This window comes from Daphnia carinata, chromosome 2, assembly GCF_022539665.2.
Source record: "Daphnia carinata strain CSIRO-1 chromosome 2, CSIRO_AGI_Dcar_HiC_V3, whole genome shotgun sequence".
Classification (NCBI taxonomy): domain Eukaryota; kingdom Metazoa; phylum Arthropoda; class Branchiopoda; order Diplostraca; family Daphniidae; genus Daphnia; species Daphnia carinata.
Window position 1 is genome coordinate 7,293,566 of NC_081332.1, and position 18,311 is coordinate 7,311,876.

The window sequence follows — 18,311 nt, forward strand, 5'->3', positions numbered from 1 at the left end:
ATCAAAGGTAAGCGAATGCCGCTTGATCATATTGTATCAGAGACTGAGAATACTTGTATCCGAACATTGCTGACGAACTATTCCACCGCGTACCTCGTATTCTTACATTTAATACAAACCAACCAAAATCCCAATTACTCTCAGAGAAAATTTTTGACCATTTGAAACTTCTTGTGGACTTAGAATTTGAACAAGAAGTAGAACAAAACAAAACCTATCAGATTACCACGACAAAAGCAAAAAATCCAACAAGAAAAAGCAAGAAGTTATTAAAGATAACGTACAACGCATTAGCATAATCATATTCATATATAAAGTGTTGTTAGAACCGATTGTTGTAAGTACCAAGTGGTATAACAGCAGAAACTATTACAACACCAAGAAGAAGCCAAAATTTATTAAAGGAATCCTAAACACCGAAACCTGACAGTTACTACAGCAAATTAGCATTGTACATGGTAAAGATGAGAAGAATTTTTTGAAGAAACAGCCGTATTTTACAAAAAGAAGTAGTATCGGTGCAGATTACAGAGAAAATGTTCGTAACAACTTCAGACAGAAACAAAAGAAACAAAAGAGATCCTTGAAAAAACCTTAACAGAAAAAGTCGCCTTACGAAGAAGTCTGATAGATATTACTACAAAGAATAAAAATCTTATATAAAAAACAGAATTACAAAAAATCAACGCGCAGACAATAAACCAAGAAGAAAAGATTAAGTATCTGGAAAACAGGATAAGAGAATATAGAAAGCAACAGGTAACATTCGCTGAAACCGAAGACTTAGACAACTCCAACGAACCAGGAGAGATAACGAAATTAGTAAGTGAGATAAACGACCTAACCTCAATAACAGAAGGAGACAAATCCCTTCACTTCGAGTTAGAATCTGAACAAGTTGAAAAACTACAGCAACTCAACAACGACCTACAGAACCAAATCGAGATCCAAAACGACAACCTTCTTCAACTAGAGCGAAAGTACCAAACTCTCAAAAACAAAATCGAAATGGGACTTTCACACAAAGAAGCTTCAAGAATTGACCGCGACACAACAGATACCGATAGCCTTGATACATCCACAACCCAACCAATTGTAAAAGCATTAGGAGAATTATTTTCCAGAGAAGACAAAAAGTCAATTCCAATCTTCAAAGGGAAAAGTACTGATAAACTAATAACAGAATGGCTGAAGGACGCCGAACATGTCGCACGCAACAACGACTGGGACGACAACCAAAAAATACGATTCTTCTCTGACAGACTAAAAGGCGATGCCTTAGAATGGCATGGAAACTACGTGGAAGAGCAAGGTGACGAATTAAGTTATGACGAATGGAAAACTGCCATTATTGCAAGATTCCAGGATGCATACGACTTAGCAGCACAAAGAAAAAAGTTATCCACGCTAAAACAAAAACCTGAAGAGAAATGCAAAGCCTTTATTTCAAGAATCAACAGTCTCTACGAGTCCATTGAAGGCAAAGAAGAAAAATCTGACCAAAACCAGACCATAGTTGAAGGTCGACTCATAAACACAGTCAAAAGAATGAGAGATTATACCAAAATCAAAATTCTGATGCAAGGCATTTTACCAAAATTCAGAGCAGAGCTCTATTTTCGAATGCCCGAAGACCCTGAAGATTTTGATCAGCTTTGTAAACAATTAATCATATCCGAAGGTATCCTATATAGCAAGGAAACTGCAGAAGATAAGGAAATAAATGCGGTGATAGCAGGGATAACGCACCACGAGAAACAACAAGACAACGAACTTTCACAACAAAAGACAGAAATTGAATTCTTAAAACAAAAAATTCAGGAACTGGAAAAAACTAATAAAAACCGTAACTTGGCACAGGATACTGATATAACCGTAGCAGCAGCAGATCGATACGAACCAAGATCCTCACGATCAAGTGATCGGTACTCCAGATCACAAAATCCGCGAGTTCGATTCGACGACAGTTCAAATAGCAGAGGCCCCAGTAGTGACCGAAATTTCGGCCGAAGCAGGGAGAACAGCCCATACCGCAACAATTATACTTCACCACGAAGACAAGGTACTTCCCCAGGGTATCGACAACCCAATTACCCTTCATATCAACAAACACCGAGACCTTCATACAACAACGGACCGACCCATTACAATCAACCACACTTTCAACCGAGCAACAATCAACAAGCGTATCACCAAAACCCAGGTTATCCACGACAATACCCGCAGCAACGACAAAACCAGCCGAACACCCACGACACTCTTGGAAATAAGATTATTATCTGTTACAAGTGCAATAAAAAAGGACACATTGCACGAGAATGTTGGACAGATATGGCACGTATCAACAACCCGAACCACCGTCCAATGCAGTAAACACAATATCCCTACCAACCAACCCTTTAACACAAAATTTAGAAATAGCGATACCCAAACTAATCCGTATACCAGTAAGAATTTTTGGAAAAGAAATTAAGGCTTTAGTAGACACAGGAGCAGCAGCCAGTTTAGTTTCTGACAGCATATTTTTTAATCTAAAGGAGTATGAAGAACTTAAACATGTTAAAGACTCCCCTTCGCCAATATTTAGAACGGTGTCAGGAGAAATACTAAAATCGAAAGGGAAATATGGGTTTTCAATCACCATTAACACCAATCACGTCATTAAGCATGATTTCTTTATTATGGAAAACTTGAACGAAACTTGCATATTAGGATTAGACTTCTTATCGAGCAACAATGTAAAAATTAATACTAAAAACAGGCAGATCAATTACGATCATTCCGGAAAAGAACATAGCTTTGGTAAATACACACTCCCAGTATATAGCATAACTTTTGGCAAGACAGGTATTAATATTCCACTCCTCCCAGACCGTTCGTCAGATAGTAACTACAACAACGATCTGACAGTAGCAGATTATCGCAGCCTAGAATCTTTCTCCCAATCAGAAATTAACAAGAAATCTAAGCGAATTGGACAAACCCAAGAGAGTGAAACGACTAACATCTCCGACGAGATACGCATTAAAATTGAAAATCTATTGAAGAAACACGAAACTCTATTTGCAGAAAAAGAATCAGATTTGGGTCTAGCAACTGATGTAAAACATTCCATTAACATAGGATACAACGCCCCAATTACTCAACGATTGCGTAGAACACCAGAAGCATTAAAACTAATTGTCAAAACAAAGATTGAAGTAATGGTAAATAACAATATTATTAGAGAAAGTCACAGCCCATTTGCAGCAGCAATTGTAATGGTTCCCAAAAAAGATGGAGAAATGCGTATGTGTATTGATTATAGGGCACTTAACAAAATAACCGTAAAAGACAAATACCCATTACCAAGAATCGACGACACAATTGATGCATTGAGCGGATCAGTTTACTTCTCAACATTGGACTTACTAAGTGGCTACTGGCAGATCGAGATAGAAGAAAACGACAAACACAAAACCGCCTTCATTTGTGAACTTGGACAATACGAATTTAATAGAATGCCATTTGGACTAACAAATGCACCAAGCACTTTTCAACGAGCAATGAACAACATATTGAAATCAGTATTGTTCAGGTTCGCATTGGTTTACCTGGATGACATCATAGTGTTCAGTAATGATATTGCTGAACATGTGATACATCTAGAAGCAGTGTTTAAACTTCTTAAAGACGCAGGACTAAAATTAAAAAGAAAGAAATGCGAATTTTTCAAAGAAGAATTAGACTATTTAGGATATATTGTTTCGAAAAAAGGAATAACACCGAGTACAAAAAAGTTAGAAGCAATCATCAAATACCCAGCTCCCAAAAACGTGAAAGAATTAAGCTCATTTCTAGGTTTGGCTAGCTATTACAGAAAGTTCATCAGGGCTTTTGCTGATAAAGCCCACCCACTGACAGCGCTAACGAGAAAATCAGCCGAGTGGAAATGGGGAGAGGAACAAAGGGACGCCTTTGATTGTATCAAGAACTGTCTCATAACTAGACCTATCCTAGGGTATCCAGATTTCACGCGCGAATTTATCATCTACACAGATGCCTCAGGATACGGTATAGGAGCAGTCTTGGCTCAGATGCAAACTCTACCTCAATCAGCGGATTCAGCGGAGTCCGACGTACAGGAACCCCGTGAATCAGACGGCGCGGAAGTCGTCATAGCGTATAGCTCTAAACATCTGAACGACCGCGAAGCCAAGTGGTCAACCACAGAGAAAGAGGCTTACGCCATCATCCACGCAATTGACGTATTTAGAACGTATCTATACGGACGCAGATTCACCGTATTTACAGACCATAGACCTTTAGAATGGTTAATGAGCAAGACAGAACCCGCAGGAAGATTAGCTAGATGGGCACTAAAAATACAAGAATTCGACATCGTCATTGGGTACCGGCCTGGGAAGTCGCACCAAAATGCAGACACCCTAAGCCGTATTCCCATAGTGCCAATAGCACGAGTAGAAACAAGGGCAATGGAAAGAGGAACTGTCATAAGAGAGCTAGAAAATATTCGAAAAGAAGGTGAAAATCTAAAAGAAAAACTAAGGATTGAAAGATTAAAGAAACAAGAACAGCTGGAGAAAGAAAACGAAAGTATTCAAAAAGAAAACGAAAGTTTTGAGAGGGAAAGTCAAAGGAAGAGCGTAGGTTTTGAAAGAGAAATTGGAAGTGAAAGTAAAAGGTCTGAGAAAGAAGACAGATGGATAGAATTACAGCAAGCAGATAAATATTGTCAAAAACTAATGATGGAAATACAAGAAGATAGCCAGAAAAATAGAAATAAAAAATTCTCAAGCAACTTTATAATCAATGAAAAGGGTCTATTAACAGATAGACAAGGAAAATTAGTAGTCCCTGTACCGTTAATCGACGGAATTTTACGAGCAAATCATGATCACATGATGGCAGGGCATTTAGGAATCGAAAAAACAATAGCCAGACTTAGAGAACAATACTTCTTCCCATACATGCGACAAAACGTAACAGAACACATCAAAAATTGCCTTAAATGCGCAAAACGCAAGGCTGTGGGAGGAAGTAAAGCACCATTGCAACCTATGCCCCCAGCCGAAAGGGTGTGGGAAAGACTTGCGATGGATATTGTGGGTCCCGTTCAAGAAAGCGCAAAGGGACATAAGTATATTTTAGTCCTATCAGATTATGCCAGTCGTTTCGTCTTCACGGTTCCAATGAGAGATCAAACTGCCCAAACAATTGCTACAATACTGGTTAATGATATTTATACAAAATATGGATCCCCCGAAGTAGTACTAACAGATCAAGGAACTAATTTCCTGTCGAGCTTAATCCAAGATATTTGCAAATTATTTAAAATCAAACAAATCAGAACAACAGCATACCATCCCCAGACAGACGGATTAGTAGAACGATTTAACAGAACCCTATGTGACATGTTGGCTTGCTACGTAACGGATGAACCAGAAAATTGGGACAAATATCTACCATTTGTCACATTTGCTTACAACACAGCGAAGCAATCAACACTGCAACAAAACCCATTCTTTCTATTCTTCGGGAGACAACCAGTGCTCCCAAACGACATCAAAATAGACAGGCGATACGAAACATACGAGGATACCAGTGTAATGTACTCACACCAATGGAAGAAGGCTCAGCAACTAGCGAAGGAACACCTATTTCGGGCACAGACAAAACAAAAAAGATACTACGACAAAGGAACACAAGCGATCAAATATAACATTGGTGACTTTGTGCTACTGAAAGCTCCACCAACTGCCGGAAAATTCATCAACAGGTGGAATGGACCATTCAAAATCATCAGAAATTTCTCAAATCTCACTTATGAGATTCAACACGCGAGCAATGAAAAACTAAAATCAGTGGTACACGTCAACCGCCTAAAACTCTACGTCCCGGCAAACCAAGAAACAGAAGAATTATCTAGTGTTCCACAACAACCAGGAAGTGAAACAGTGCGACGAGGACCAGGCAGACCAAGAAACAACTTCATCAACAACAAAAGAATACCTGTCCGTAGAGCGTGTTGGCATCGGCATCATCATGCAGCAGAAACGGAAAATTGTAAAATCATCGCACCAAATCTCCCCGGTCCTATACCAATTAATCCTGCACACACTAGAATGACGAATCCACGATACAACTTACGGCAACGCAACGAAGTCTCGAGATTCTAAAACGTCCAAATTTTCTTTTCGCAGATGGAACTGATACTATCACTCATCCAATTACTCACCATCATTCCATCCACATATCCCATCTATTCAACCGTATGCGACTGCCAGAACGTAAAGACCAGAGGAATTTTAGATATAGAGGCACCCTATTACTGCAATAACAAAGAATCAGATACAGCTCACTTACCCAGAATACCTACGTTGTACACTTTAAAAACAACACAAAAACCAGCAGCCTCTTGGAAAGGCTGGACCTGCAAGCAATGGATAAAAACGAAGAAAATAACTGGGTCATTCTGGATCGGATCTTTCGACACCATATATTCACAAGAAACTAAACTAATTTCCCCACTGGAATGCTGGAGAATGGTGAACGACAAGAAATGTGGCGATAATAACATGCAGACCGGACCAGCGGGTCTGAGTTTCACAGCCACCCCGACAGGCGAAGGGCAATGGTATGCCATAAAAACATATCACACCCTCAACTGTGTTGCAGAAAAAATCACCTTACGGCAGGAAAAACAAGACGACCCAATCGAGAGCCCATTTGGACCATTAAATACTACCCAGCAAGAAGGACACTTCATCCAAAATCAAAACACAATAGTATGGGGAGATAGGACAACAAATAATTCATATTCTCAAACCTTGATCAAAGGAAGCGGTTATCTGGAACTTCCGAGAATACCGGAACGCGAAAACACCAGCCGTCTTTACGACACCAATCGACAGATCGAGATTTCATTCTTCAACAAACCAGATCGGGACATAACACCACAAGGTTACAAAGTTGTGGGCGTACCGCTCACATACCTAATCTTTCCAACCGAAACAACGAGAAAATTGTACGAGATGTTCAAAACAACTATACATACATGTATACAAAATACTCACATAGATACATCGGTATGCAAGGACTACAGGGAACTCCAGTTAACCAAGCGGAAACGATCCATTCAACAGGAAGTTACATTCTTGCTCAACGCCCCCTCGGAAGACTCAGGAAAACGTCTGTACAGCATTTCGTACGCCTGGGGACCAATAAGAATGGGATATCAACAGGCAATCAGGATCAACGAGAAGGACCGGAGTGTAAATTACAACGCCACTATATACATAATATACAAACCCGACGAAAACACTCAGTTAACCGCCCACTTTCGTCTCAAAGACGATGATCCACTTCCTCAAGGATCAGAATTCGAATACATCGTTGACCAAACAATAAGAATCCAGAACAGTAATATCTGTATCACGGAAGGAGAAGCAGGCCGACTAATTGTTGCTAAATGCTCAGAATTTTCAACACGGTGGATTCTAGATCAACAAAATCATCAATTAATTTCACAAGAATCGTATCTCTGTATTACACTAGGAACATACCAAGCTATCATATTGACAGAATGCAGAGATGATAAGAACAGCGTCACACAAAAATGGATCTTTGAAACTGTCAACACCAATCCAGACATCATAGAAAATTTCCCAGACACAACTTTAGCAGAAATGCAGGAAATTCAACAAGAACAACGGAAGGCAATCACAACCACGATTAATTCGCCGCTATTTGGAGGAATTTTAAAAACTAATCACGGTAGCGGAAATATAATCTGGGATATGATTGCCTGGGGCCTATTGAAAAACGGAAAAACACCAAACGAAAAATGTCTAACACACCATGGAGTAAACAAGCAAATGACATTAGAAGAATGCGACAAAGAGTGGCCGCAATGTCAAGAAGAACTAAGAAAACTAATTAACAGCAACGATCCATTAGTACAATCACAAACAATGGTAGCCAACTGTAGCAAAGCAGCAGAACGAGGACAAGCTTTCGAATATACATCTGATTTCACCATCAGACCGTTCAACACAAACACCTGTATCAAAGCCAATACGACAATGCTAGTACTTCAAGAGTGCGCTAGCACCAGCTCAATCTGGGGCACATTTGAGCACACAGGACAGCTCATGGCAACAGATAGAACTGGACTACATTCACCCTCATCAGACAGGAAGTGTCTCACACAGAGAGTAGGACGGGTGACCCTGGGGCATTGTCACAGCTCCAGCCAAAAACAGCACTTTAACTTTGAATATCGCAACCCACACCAAATACGGACTCTCTCAGCGGCAGCCATCATAGCACTGCACACTAAACAGCCATTGGACGGGAAAACACTCCCAACCATACCACCACTAATGAAAAGAGAGGATAACAACCAATCAGAGAACAGCAAAACTTTGGCCACACCCCCTGCCACGCCCACAACAGAAAAACACACAACAACGACAAGCGTTACAACGACTACAAAGCCCACAATAAAAACCACACTGGGAACAACAGCAAAAACAACAGTAAAAAGCACTACGACAATTAAACCAGTTACAAGCACAGCAGCTAGCAAACCCACCACAACACAGAAAGTGACAACTAAACCCAGTATGACATCAACGTCAACAAAACCCACCACAACTACAAAACCAATAATCACATCGACAAGCACTAAACCCACCACTACTACTAGACCTACGGCAACTGCTAAGATAACTTCAACTTCAACAACCACTACAACTACAAAACTTACGACAACAACAACAATGGCCACTACAACAAGTTCCACAACAACAGAGAAAACAACAACGCCTACTACGACAAGTTCCACAACAACAGCGACAACAACGACGCACCAGCCAAGCTCAATAACGCCGAGCACAAAAACAGTAATCGAAAGTTCGACTACCCAACAATCATCAACACATACTGCCGGAGTAACCCCTTTAGCACTAACGGGAACAACGTCTACAACAGAAGGAACTCAAATTCAGGCCATCGAAGAAAGCAGTATTCGAAACTTGCCGTTAGCTGATTCTTTGATAATTTCAATGGATCAAAAAGCTGAAGATACATCAAACAATGAAAATTTAGAAGCCGATTTACCCAAAAACATTGAAGAATTCAACGACAAAATTAAATACGAAATAAGTAAAATGCACGACCAATATAAGATAAGCATCGAAACTGAACACGAAAACAAGTTGGCAAAAGAAATTCGGGACGTTTATTGTCAACTATCAGCAATCAAAAGAACACAAGCAGTTATATTAGCCCAAACCAACGGAATTTTAGCAGCAGCAGCAGTAGGTTTACCAATCTGCACAAGACTACAAGGCTTCGGTCAAGCAATGACACTTCAACAATGCGAGGCAAAAAGAATTTTTATATCAGCAAACGAAACCAAATGTGGATTTCAGCCGTTTTTTACTTACGAAGGAAAAAACTGTACGATTGGAACAGATGGATGGTCAATTCATCCATATTCTGATTGTTTCTGGAAAACACCTTTGGTAAATTTAAATGGAAATCCACACACATGGGAACACAATTCTACGACAGGAGATTGGATACGCCAGACACCTAGCATTCACATGCCTAATTTAGACCTCATTTCAGAATTTGAAGAACTCCATCTTAACGATTTCGACTTCGCGCTGAAAAGCCATCCAGCACACGAGACGATGGAAATGGAACAATTAAATATTCTAAATGACCTAGTTGGCAGAATGCAAGAAGGCAACTCCAATTCTGTTGGAGACATTGTAATGTCAGAACAACAAGATAATCAAATAGGAAACATGTTCTCATGGTTCGACAAACTAAAAATAATTGGTCTATCAGCGATAGGATTTGTACTATTCCTCGTATGTTTACGCATCTTCATTATTTGCAACCCCATCTCGAAGATAAAAGAACATATCCGCAGAAAACGGAACTTTACAACCAGATACGATGATGGCGTAGAGGAAGAACACGAACTCGCATCAATGATACCGGCACGAGAAACAAATTACCATTCGGAAATAGCAATCGAACAACCGTTCCTAAGAACAACCACCCCTGCACAACTAACAACAGAAAGACAAGGTCAAATGCGCCCTCCTCGACCAAGTGCACCAAATTCATTAATTTACCCCTCTATCGAAACAACTGACACAATCACACGATGTACAGGAAAACACACCATGTGCACTTACGTCGTCGGATATGGCATGGTTTGGGAAGACCTATGCCGTTGCATGTCAGAAACAGACAATAGTAATTCAGCCAGAAAGTAAAAGTCCCAAGGTCATTGAAATTAAAAGTAGCCACTAAACATAACCCCTGACAAATTTAATTAATTACAAAATAAATTAGCTCCCAGAAAATAACACACTTATCAGCATTTTTTTTTTTTTCCGACCACTTAGGTGATTTTTAAAATATATCCCATACTCGTAACTTTATAGTAAAACAAAAGGTAGAGACAAAACCCGAATAACAATTTTGTATTCCAAACTAACATGAAATAAAAAATTCAAAATAGAAAACCTTTGGGATAGACAAAACAAAAATTACAAACCCAAATAACATTTTTTTTTTCTCCTCGACTAAAACAAACAAAAAAAAAATCAATAACAAAATCACCGGAGAAAAAGCAGTGTAGTGTAACAAAGAACGACAGAAACTAACGCACGAAGAAAAAGAGACGCAAGAACCCCTATAAGAAAAGACAATGACTTAAAAAGGAAAATAGAAAGTTCAAAATGTAACGGTATATTCATCAATTCGCCCCACGGCGAAATAGAAGACGGAACACATTAAAATAGAAGAAACTACCTGTTTTGAAATTAAGAAGAGGGGAACAAGAATTTATGAAAAACTCTGCAAAAGAAGACTTTTCAAAAAACTAACCTCTTCCCAGTGTTTCAACGACATAATTCAGACAAAGTTCTACAAAGAAAAGTGTCATCACAAGTCAACCTTTACTCTGAAAATGGAAAACAACAACATCACTCAGGATAACGCAATGGACGTAACCATCATCCCACAAGAAGAAAAAGAATACGAATTAATATACATTAGTGATACTGAAAGTGAGAATAGCCAGCAGGAGTACAAAGAAAAGGAAAGTGCTAAAAATGCAGATGTGAACAAGCAGATAGTGAAAAATGTAGAATGGGACGGAATCAAAACCGAGAAAAACGATTTTTCCGAACTAGAGAGAAAAAGGAAAGACATCAGTGAATCAAGTGACGACGACACCGAGGAGGTAAATGCCTATAGTGAAATGGAACCCGATCTGGATAGTACCTACAGTACTGAATTTATATTGGAAAATAACAGTGACAACGGTTTCCAATATGACCCACCCCACGGTACCGAATTGGAAAATGTTAGTGACACCGACCTCCAATGCGAACCGCCCAAAAAACGGAGCAGACCGAATAACCAACAAAGGGAAACAGAAACATGCAAGAACTGTCGGATGAAGACAATAGCACCCCTTTCAACAGAACAAGCAGAGAAGATTCAACTGCACCGACAGGCTACTATTGACTTGGAAGACGGAAAACTTTGTCTATCAATGATGGAAGCTACACTACCAACTATAAGAAGATGCATCCAAAAAAGATTAGAATCGCTAGGATGTTGGCCACGACAAAAAATGGCCATATTCCTTAATAAAAGATACGAGGAAGGACGTACCCTGCTCCACACCAGTATACAAAAAGTAAGGTACGACATAACTGATGCTCTACTTGCCTATGGGGCAAACCCCGAGATAATGTATCGAGGCAGCACAATTGGACACATGGCAGCGGAAAATAACGACTTATTCCTGGTAAGGATACTAAAACACCACAACTGCGAGTTCACAAATCGCAATAAAGACGGAGAAACCCCGCTAATGACAGCAATATCACACGAACATGAGGAATGCGCACGCCTAATTTCGACACCAACAAACATCAAAATAGCAACCAGCAAGGGCAGAACCATCTTGCATTACCTCGCCAGATATGGACTCGAAGACTTGGCTACACAAATCTGTACAAAAAGAATAATTGACGTCAACCAGCAAGACGAAACGGGCACAACTGCCTTACACGAAGCAGTGAAATATAAACGACTGGACATGATCGAATTACTGCTTCTACATGGAGCAGATAAAAAGATAAAAGACAACCGTGGACATACGGCTGTAGCAAATAATAACAGCACAAACATACAATAATCAAGACAAAGGTGGAACGAGTTATTCAACCATAGTCATCATTAGTATTCATAGAAGCAGCTGTAGTTGGTGACGGAAAAAGAAGAAGGAGAACAATTTCTGCTAAAAATTCAGGTGAAGGAACAAGTTTTTTATATTATCCGTAAAACAATAGTCGGTGATGGAAACACACACATTGGAGGACCAATTCTTCTCATCGAAGAGGGGAAGGAATGTAACGAGCCCACAGGCTATCCGAAGACGGCCACACCCTCAACATCCCTCAAGCGTTTCACAAGTGAAAGTGAACGTGTCCCCTCCCATTTTACCTTCATTTTGTATGTGTGTTAGTAGTATAAATACTGCATTTTTGTAACATGTAATTCGGACTTGTTACGACAATCCACTGCAATACACAAGGTTTGAAACTTTACACTATTCAGTCTCTCCTTAACTTTCGAGCCAACAAAACTTCACTCTGACTGCCTTTTCTAAAGTGCCGCTAAGAACTCAGTTTCTCAGTTGTACGTCCTAATGTTTGTTCTAGTCTAACAATAAAGTGAGTAAAAGGAACCGATATTTACCACAGATGAAAGAAAATGAGGAAGATGACTGCGATGAAAATGACGAGACCTTTATTCTGAATTCTGATAGGGAAAAAACGGAGACACAAAGCAATTGACTAGAGAAAATCGAGACGACTGTTTCTTGGTGTACACTGATCTGAATGAGCTGATACAAAAAAGAACTAAAAAAATCCCTACTAAACAAGCAGGCCTGCGCCCCCCCTATGGACCTGCCCGCGAGGGTGCAAACAAAGGGTGAAATTCCATTTCAGTGACGAAGGGGGTGTATTCAACGGTTCGGGAACTCCTTATACGCCTTTTTGGGTCTCACAAGAGTTGATGATGATCATGTGTGTTGCACAATGTCGGATATGAGGACAGTCTGCGATCTTGGTATGTCTGGCAACGGCTGTCGAAACAAAACAACCAAAGCAACGTTGCTGCTGGAAGAGAAGCTCCAAACGGTCCTGATTTGTGAGGTGCATGAAGTCCTCGCGGTCAGCAAATCTCTTCTTACAGGAACTCATTCCCGCGACATGTGACTTCAGAAGGCACGTGATCACGTGAGTTTGAAGAGGTATGTACGTGGGGCGATCTGGGGTGGCGACAGACGTGGGTAACTGAGCAGTCTCTCGAGCCTTACGTAGGAGAGACCCGATGTATCCACTGATCAGGGTCTCTGGCTTGGTCTTGAAGTGAACGTGCACGTTAACCACATCTTGTGATATTTTGTCCAACTTTTAATCAAGATGGAGGATGACCCGCTGATAGGCGTACACTTTGTCAATGGCTTCCTTTTTTGCACGCACTATATTTCCAATTGTCTCCTTAATATTGGCGACACACTCTTCCTCACGTTCGCTACTCACTTTTAACTTTTCTTTTACTGATACTGCTGATAACGGCGGATATTCAACCATTGCTCTAACGTTTAACGTAGAAGTTCACAAGAGACGTGTTCACTAGGCGAAGTCAGGTCAACTGAATGCTGTCTGATAGAAGGGTAGGATAAACGATTTCCAGTTTTACGTAGTACTAAACAGCAAGTGACCTGACTTTTGCCGTTTGCTCTATATTTGAACTTGAATATAGCTGGCGCTGAACTTATTGAATCCTCCGCCAGGGTTAAAATTGCGATTTTCTACGTTGTTTACATTTCACATTGACATTACAGGACCGCACTTGTTGCATTTACAATTTTGATTTTGCGATTTGACTCTTTTGATTGTAGCTCTAGTAGAAGCAGTATTTCCATTTTTCATTACCAAAATTAAAGCGTTTACGCTATTGAAGATTCCGCTTTCTTTTGCATAAACTTCTTGATCTTTTGCCGTAACCAAGATACATAGTTTAGCCACCGGACAAATGCATCGTCAAGGGTGGTTACTGAGCTTAGCTTTCATTGCGCGAATAACATTGTCAGTAGGGCTGGGAATAACTTCGAGCACTTTGCCCAACGGCCACTGTCCTCGTAAGGTGTTTGGTTATATTACAAGCACCAAATCTCCCCGGTAACGTTAGGTTTATTTTCTTGCCATTTTCTTCTTTCCGTCAGGTGGGGAACGTATTCACGTAGCCATCTATTCCAGAAGTGTTGGTGGTGGTGTGGATGGTATGACTTTGCAAGAACTGTTTGGTAGCATCGTTCATATTTCCCACGTTGGCCAGCTGAAAGCACAAGTATGGCTGAGCTCCACCGTATAGGAAGTGATTTGGCGTTAAGTGGTCCGCGTCTTCTGGATCCGTACTTAGGTGTGATAACGGCCGCTGCCACTTTAACCACGACAGTCCGTAATACATAGGGTCTGTAACGAGGCAATTGCCAATGCTAGTCTTCATTGCCCGTTTACACGACTGCACAATTCTTTTACAAACACCGCTAAAATGAGGTCCGTGGTGGAGAAAAGTGGCACTCTATTTTTTGGCAAGCCATTACCGTCTGAAGTTCTAAGTGTCTAGCTTCAAGGCTCCTGCTCGGCGGCAACAAAATTTGTTCCATTGTCACTATAGACAGCCTCCGGCTTTCCTCGCAGGCTGATAGAGCGAGAGAAACAGAGTAGAAACTCCTCCATACTAATTCCTTTGGCTATTTCCAGGTGGACAGCTCGTGTCGTCAGGCACGTGAACAGACTCACCAAGCGTTTTTCATGTCGTCTACCTCTTCCACTAACTCGTACTGTTAAAGGCTCGAAGTAGTCGAACCCCGTATACGTGAACGCAGGTAGATGAGGTGTTAAACGATGTACTGGTAGGGAAGCCATCAGTGGAGGGCTAGGCTTCGACGACATACTCTTGCAAGGCCAGCAGTTATTGATGACAAATTTTACCTCTTTGCATCCAGAAAGTATTCAATAGTGTGAAAGTAGATTAGTCAGCAATCTCTCGGTCCTGTAGTGTAATAATCCCAGAATACCCTTCGTGTTAAAGGCTGGGTGGGTTTAGCCGCATAGTCTACTGGCGCATGAAGTATACGGCCACCTAATCAAGACTGACCAACTTCGTCCAAGAAGGGTTTGAAAATGCGATGCTTGGATTGAGGGACAATTCTAGGTTCTTGCGAAGGGCGTACATTTCTTCAGCAAAGGCCAATTTCTGTACGTGTTTGATGCATATTACCAGCGACGCTAACATTTCTTCTGGCATTAGCTATCCGACCATGGGTTTTTCGCAACGTAATTTAGCTCGAGCGTTTTTATCAAATCTTTTATTCCAACCTAACACTCGTTGGAGTTTCAACAGACTAGAAAAACGGGTGACACATCCATCGATGACGTAGTTTTCATCTTCCGTTTTGACCGCCAGGATACGAACCACGCTTACATCCCGTTCTTCTGGCTCCGTTATTTCTTCCTAAGCGTGCCAATCTGCTGGGTCCAGATTCAGGAACAGAGGTCCATTGTGGAAGTTGACCAACTCGTTGACGTCCTTTGGATCGATGCTCCGATGCAGAGGTCTGCGGAATTGGAGTCTCCCGCAACATGATGCCATTGTGGACGACTCGTGTTGCGGGGTATATTATCAATGCGGTTCTTGACGAAAACTTCAAATCGGCAGGTCTTCGAATGGATCCATCGCAGGACCGTTTGTGAGTCTATATGGAATGTTACTTGATGCAGGTCGATTCCCAGTTAACGACAAATCGTGAGGGCGGTATTGAGACCTTCTACTGCCGCTTGCAGTTCTAAACGTGGAATCGTGAGACCTTTTATCGGTGAAACGTGTGTTTTTGACATAACAAACGACACGTTGATCGACTGGTCCTCGAATACGGCACGGAAGTAAGCTACGGCTCCGAACCTTTGGAGCTTGAGTCCGTAAAGACATCGAGGTGCTGTTGTGTCCAACGTCCATATTGGAATCGGAAACATCTCGGGATCAAAAGAAACTCCAAATTTTCGAGGTGAGCATACCAACAGTAGAAACGTTGGCCCAGTGGTTCAGGTAACGCGCCGGCCCAACAAATCCGTTTCTCATTTGGTCAGATGTCTTGGAGCAAAAACTTCATGGGGAAGACAACAGGTGCTACGAGCCCAGCGGGTCGTAGACACTAGAGATAATGTTTAAGAAGGCTCTCTTGTTGAGGGTCTCGTTGTTCGGCGGCTTTTGAATCTTGAACGTCAGCATATCCCTCTCGCTGTCCCACATCACCCCGAATGTCCTTTCGATGGGTAGTCTTTCCAAGTCTAGAACCAGAGTTGGTGTTTGCGAGGCCGGATTCTCGTAACGCTGCTATCACCGCCCTCGATGATGATGTCCATTCCCTTAAGTTAAAACCGCCTAATTTGAGAAGGGCTTTCATTTTGCGGGACCGTTTGACTGCCTCGTCTTCGGAATCGTAAGATTCGAGGTAGTTGTCGATGTAAAACCTCCGTCGAACACTGTCAGCTACAACTGGAAACTGGTCGCAATGATCATCGGCCGTTTTGTTGAGGGCGAAGATGCAGGTCGTTGGAGATGATACCGCTCCAAATACGCGAACGGTCATCTGGTACGTCAACGGAGCTGAACCACTGCCAGTCGTCCGGCAGACAAATCGGAAGGCTGCCTGGTCGTATTCATGAACTTTCCCCTGGTGGAACATCTTCTCGATGTCCGCTCCAACTGGTATAAGATTTTGGCGGAAGCAAAGTTTTGATTTATCGATGGTCCACCAAACTCTGCAGCTTCATAATATACGACTCGAACTTCCGTCGATGAGCTAGACGGGCTCACGACCCCGTGATGCGGTAGATACCACGTCTTCTTCGTCTCCGTCCACGCCTCTTGAATCGTGAGGAGTCTGGCGTGTCTTAGGCCGATGTACTCTTTTACCACTGCATTTTATTTTTGGGCGTAGTCAACGTCTCGATGAAAGCGGCGTTCAAGAGCGTAGAGCCTCTTCAATGCCTACGACTGATTTTTCGGAAGGTTTATGTCGTTGACTCCACATTAAACGAACTTGATACCGATTTCCAATGTTTTTTACTGAGGATTCGAGGATAAGTTTTTCGCGTAGATCGTCTTCAGACAGAAAGGGCTGATCTACATCCACGTCTTTGCCCTCGATTTGCCAAAATTTCTTGACCAACTCGTTTTGGTCTTCGGAACTTAACAGTTAACAGATGAGCGACGAACGGGTGTCCATCCCGTGGCTTGCCCGTTTGGCCGCACAAACACCAACCAAACGACGTCTTGAAGGCGATGGGGCCCAGTCATATATGATTATGGGCATCTGCGACGTCGACTCCTACCAGCACGGTCAAATCGTCCTGTTGTCGGCTCAATCGGCGAAGTCGGCGTCACTTTCAAATAGTCGACGGCATAAGCGTGCCTGGCTTCAAACTGGTTTGTACAATCCCGAGATGAGAGAACGAAGTTCACTGCGGATGCCACAACGTTAGACGTGGCTACATCATACGAAACAACAATGATGCGTTTAGACCGTCCAACAAATCCTAACCTTCTTGCTGCGTCGCTCCTAACCAGCGTAGTGTCGCTTCCGGTATTCAAAAACCCAAAAGTGTCGACCCACGTTTGAACTCCAATACGGTACGATATTGAAACGTACACGTCATTCTACCGTTTCCAAATGGGTCAGGGTCCCAAGGAACGTGGTCGATGTTGGCGTTGATGGAGCAGTGAATCCGATAACCTTCTCAATGGGACGAATTCGGATCAGTATAGCAAGGGGCGGTGTCGGGGTCCAGTGCACCCAGCAATGGTACAGTTGATATCCCTGGGACATTCCTTGCGTTCGCGTTTGCCCGTGAAACACAACAGAGATCTTCCGGACTTGAATTCTTTCTCAGCCCTTTTCGTACGCGTGAGAGACATGAAAACGGTGCAGGTTGAAAGATTGTGAGCCCTGCCGCAAGGCATTTCCACCATTCCGCCTTCTCGGCTGCTATCTTCCCCGATGTTAATCGACTCCTTTGTAGGCGTGGTTGCTGAAGATGATGACACCACCACTTTCAAGCATTCCATCTTCGATACGCGTCGAATGGTCGATTTGTATGGGATGCTGGGTTGTTTTACGTGCTTCCTTTCAT

General features: G+C 41.9%; 1 protein-coding gene across 1 annotated transcript; it reads left to right on the top strand.

Moving 5' to 3' along the window:
- Positions 1–10,996: 10,996 nt before the first annotated feature.
- On the top strand, positions 10,997–12,238 carry LOC130699840 (ankyrin repeat domain-containing protein 1-like). Its single transcript, XM_057521939.1, has one exon. The coding sequence runs from the start codon at positions 10,997–10,999 to the stop codon at positions 12,236–12,238; it is 1,242 nt and encodes a 413-aa protein (XP_057377922.1).
- Positions 12,239–18,311: the final 6,073 nt, after the last annotated feature.

Bases quoted from the DNA above. Each gene is read 5' to 3' on its own strand.
- LOC130699840 (XM_057521939.1), top strand. From the start codon at position 10,997: ATGGAAAACAACAACATCACTCAGGATAACGCAATGGACGTAACCATC.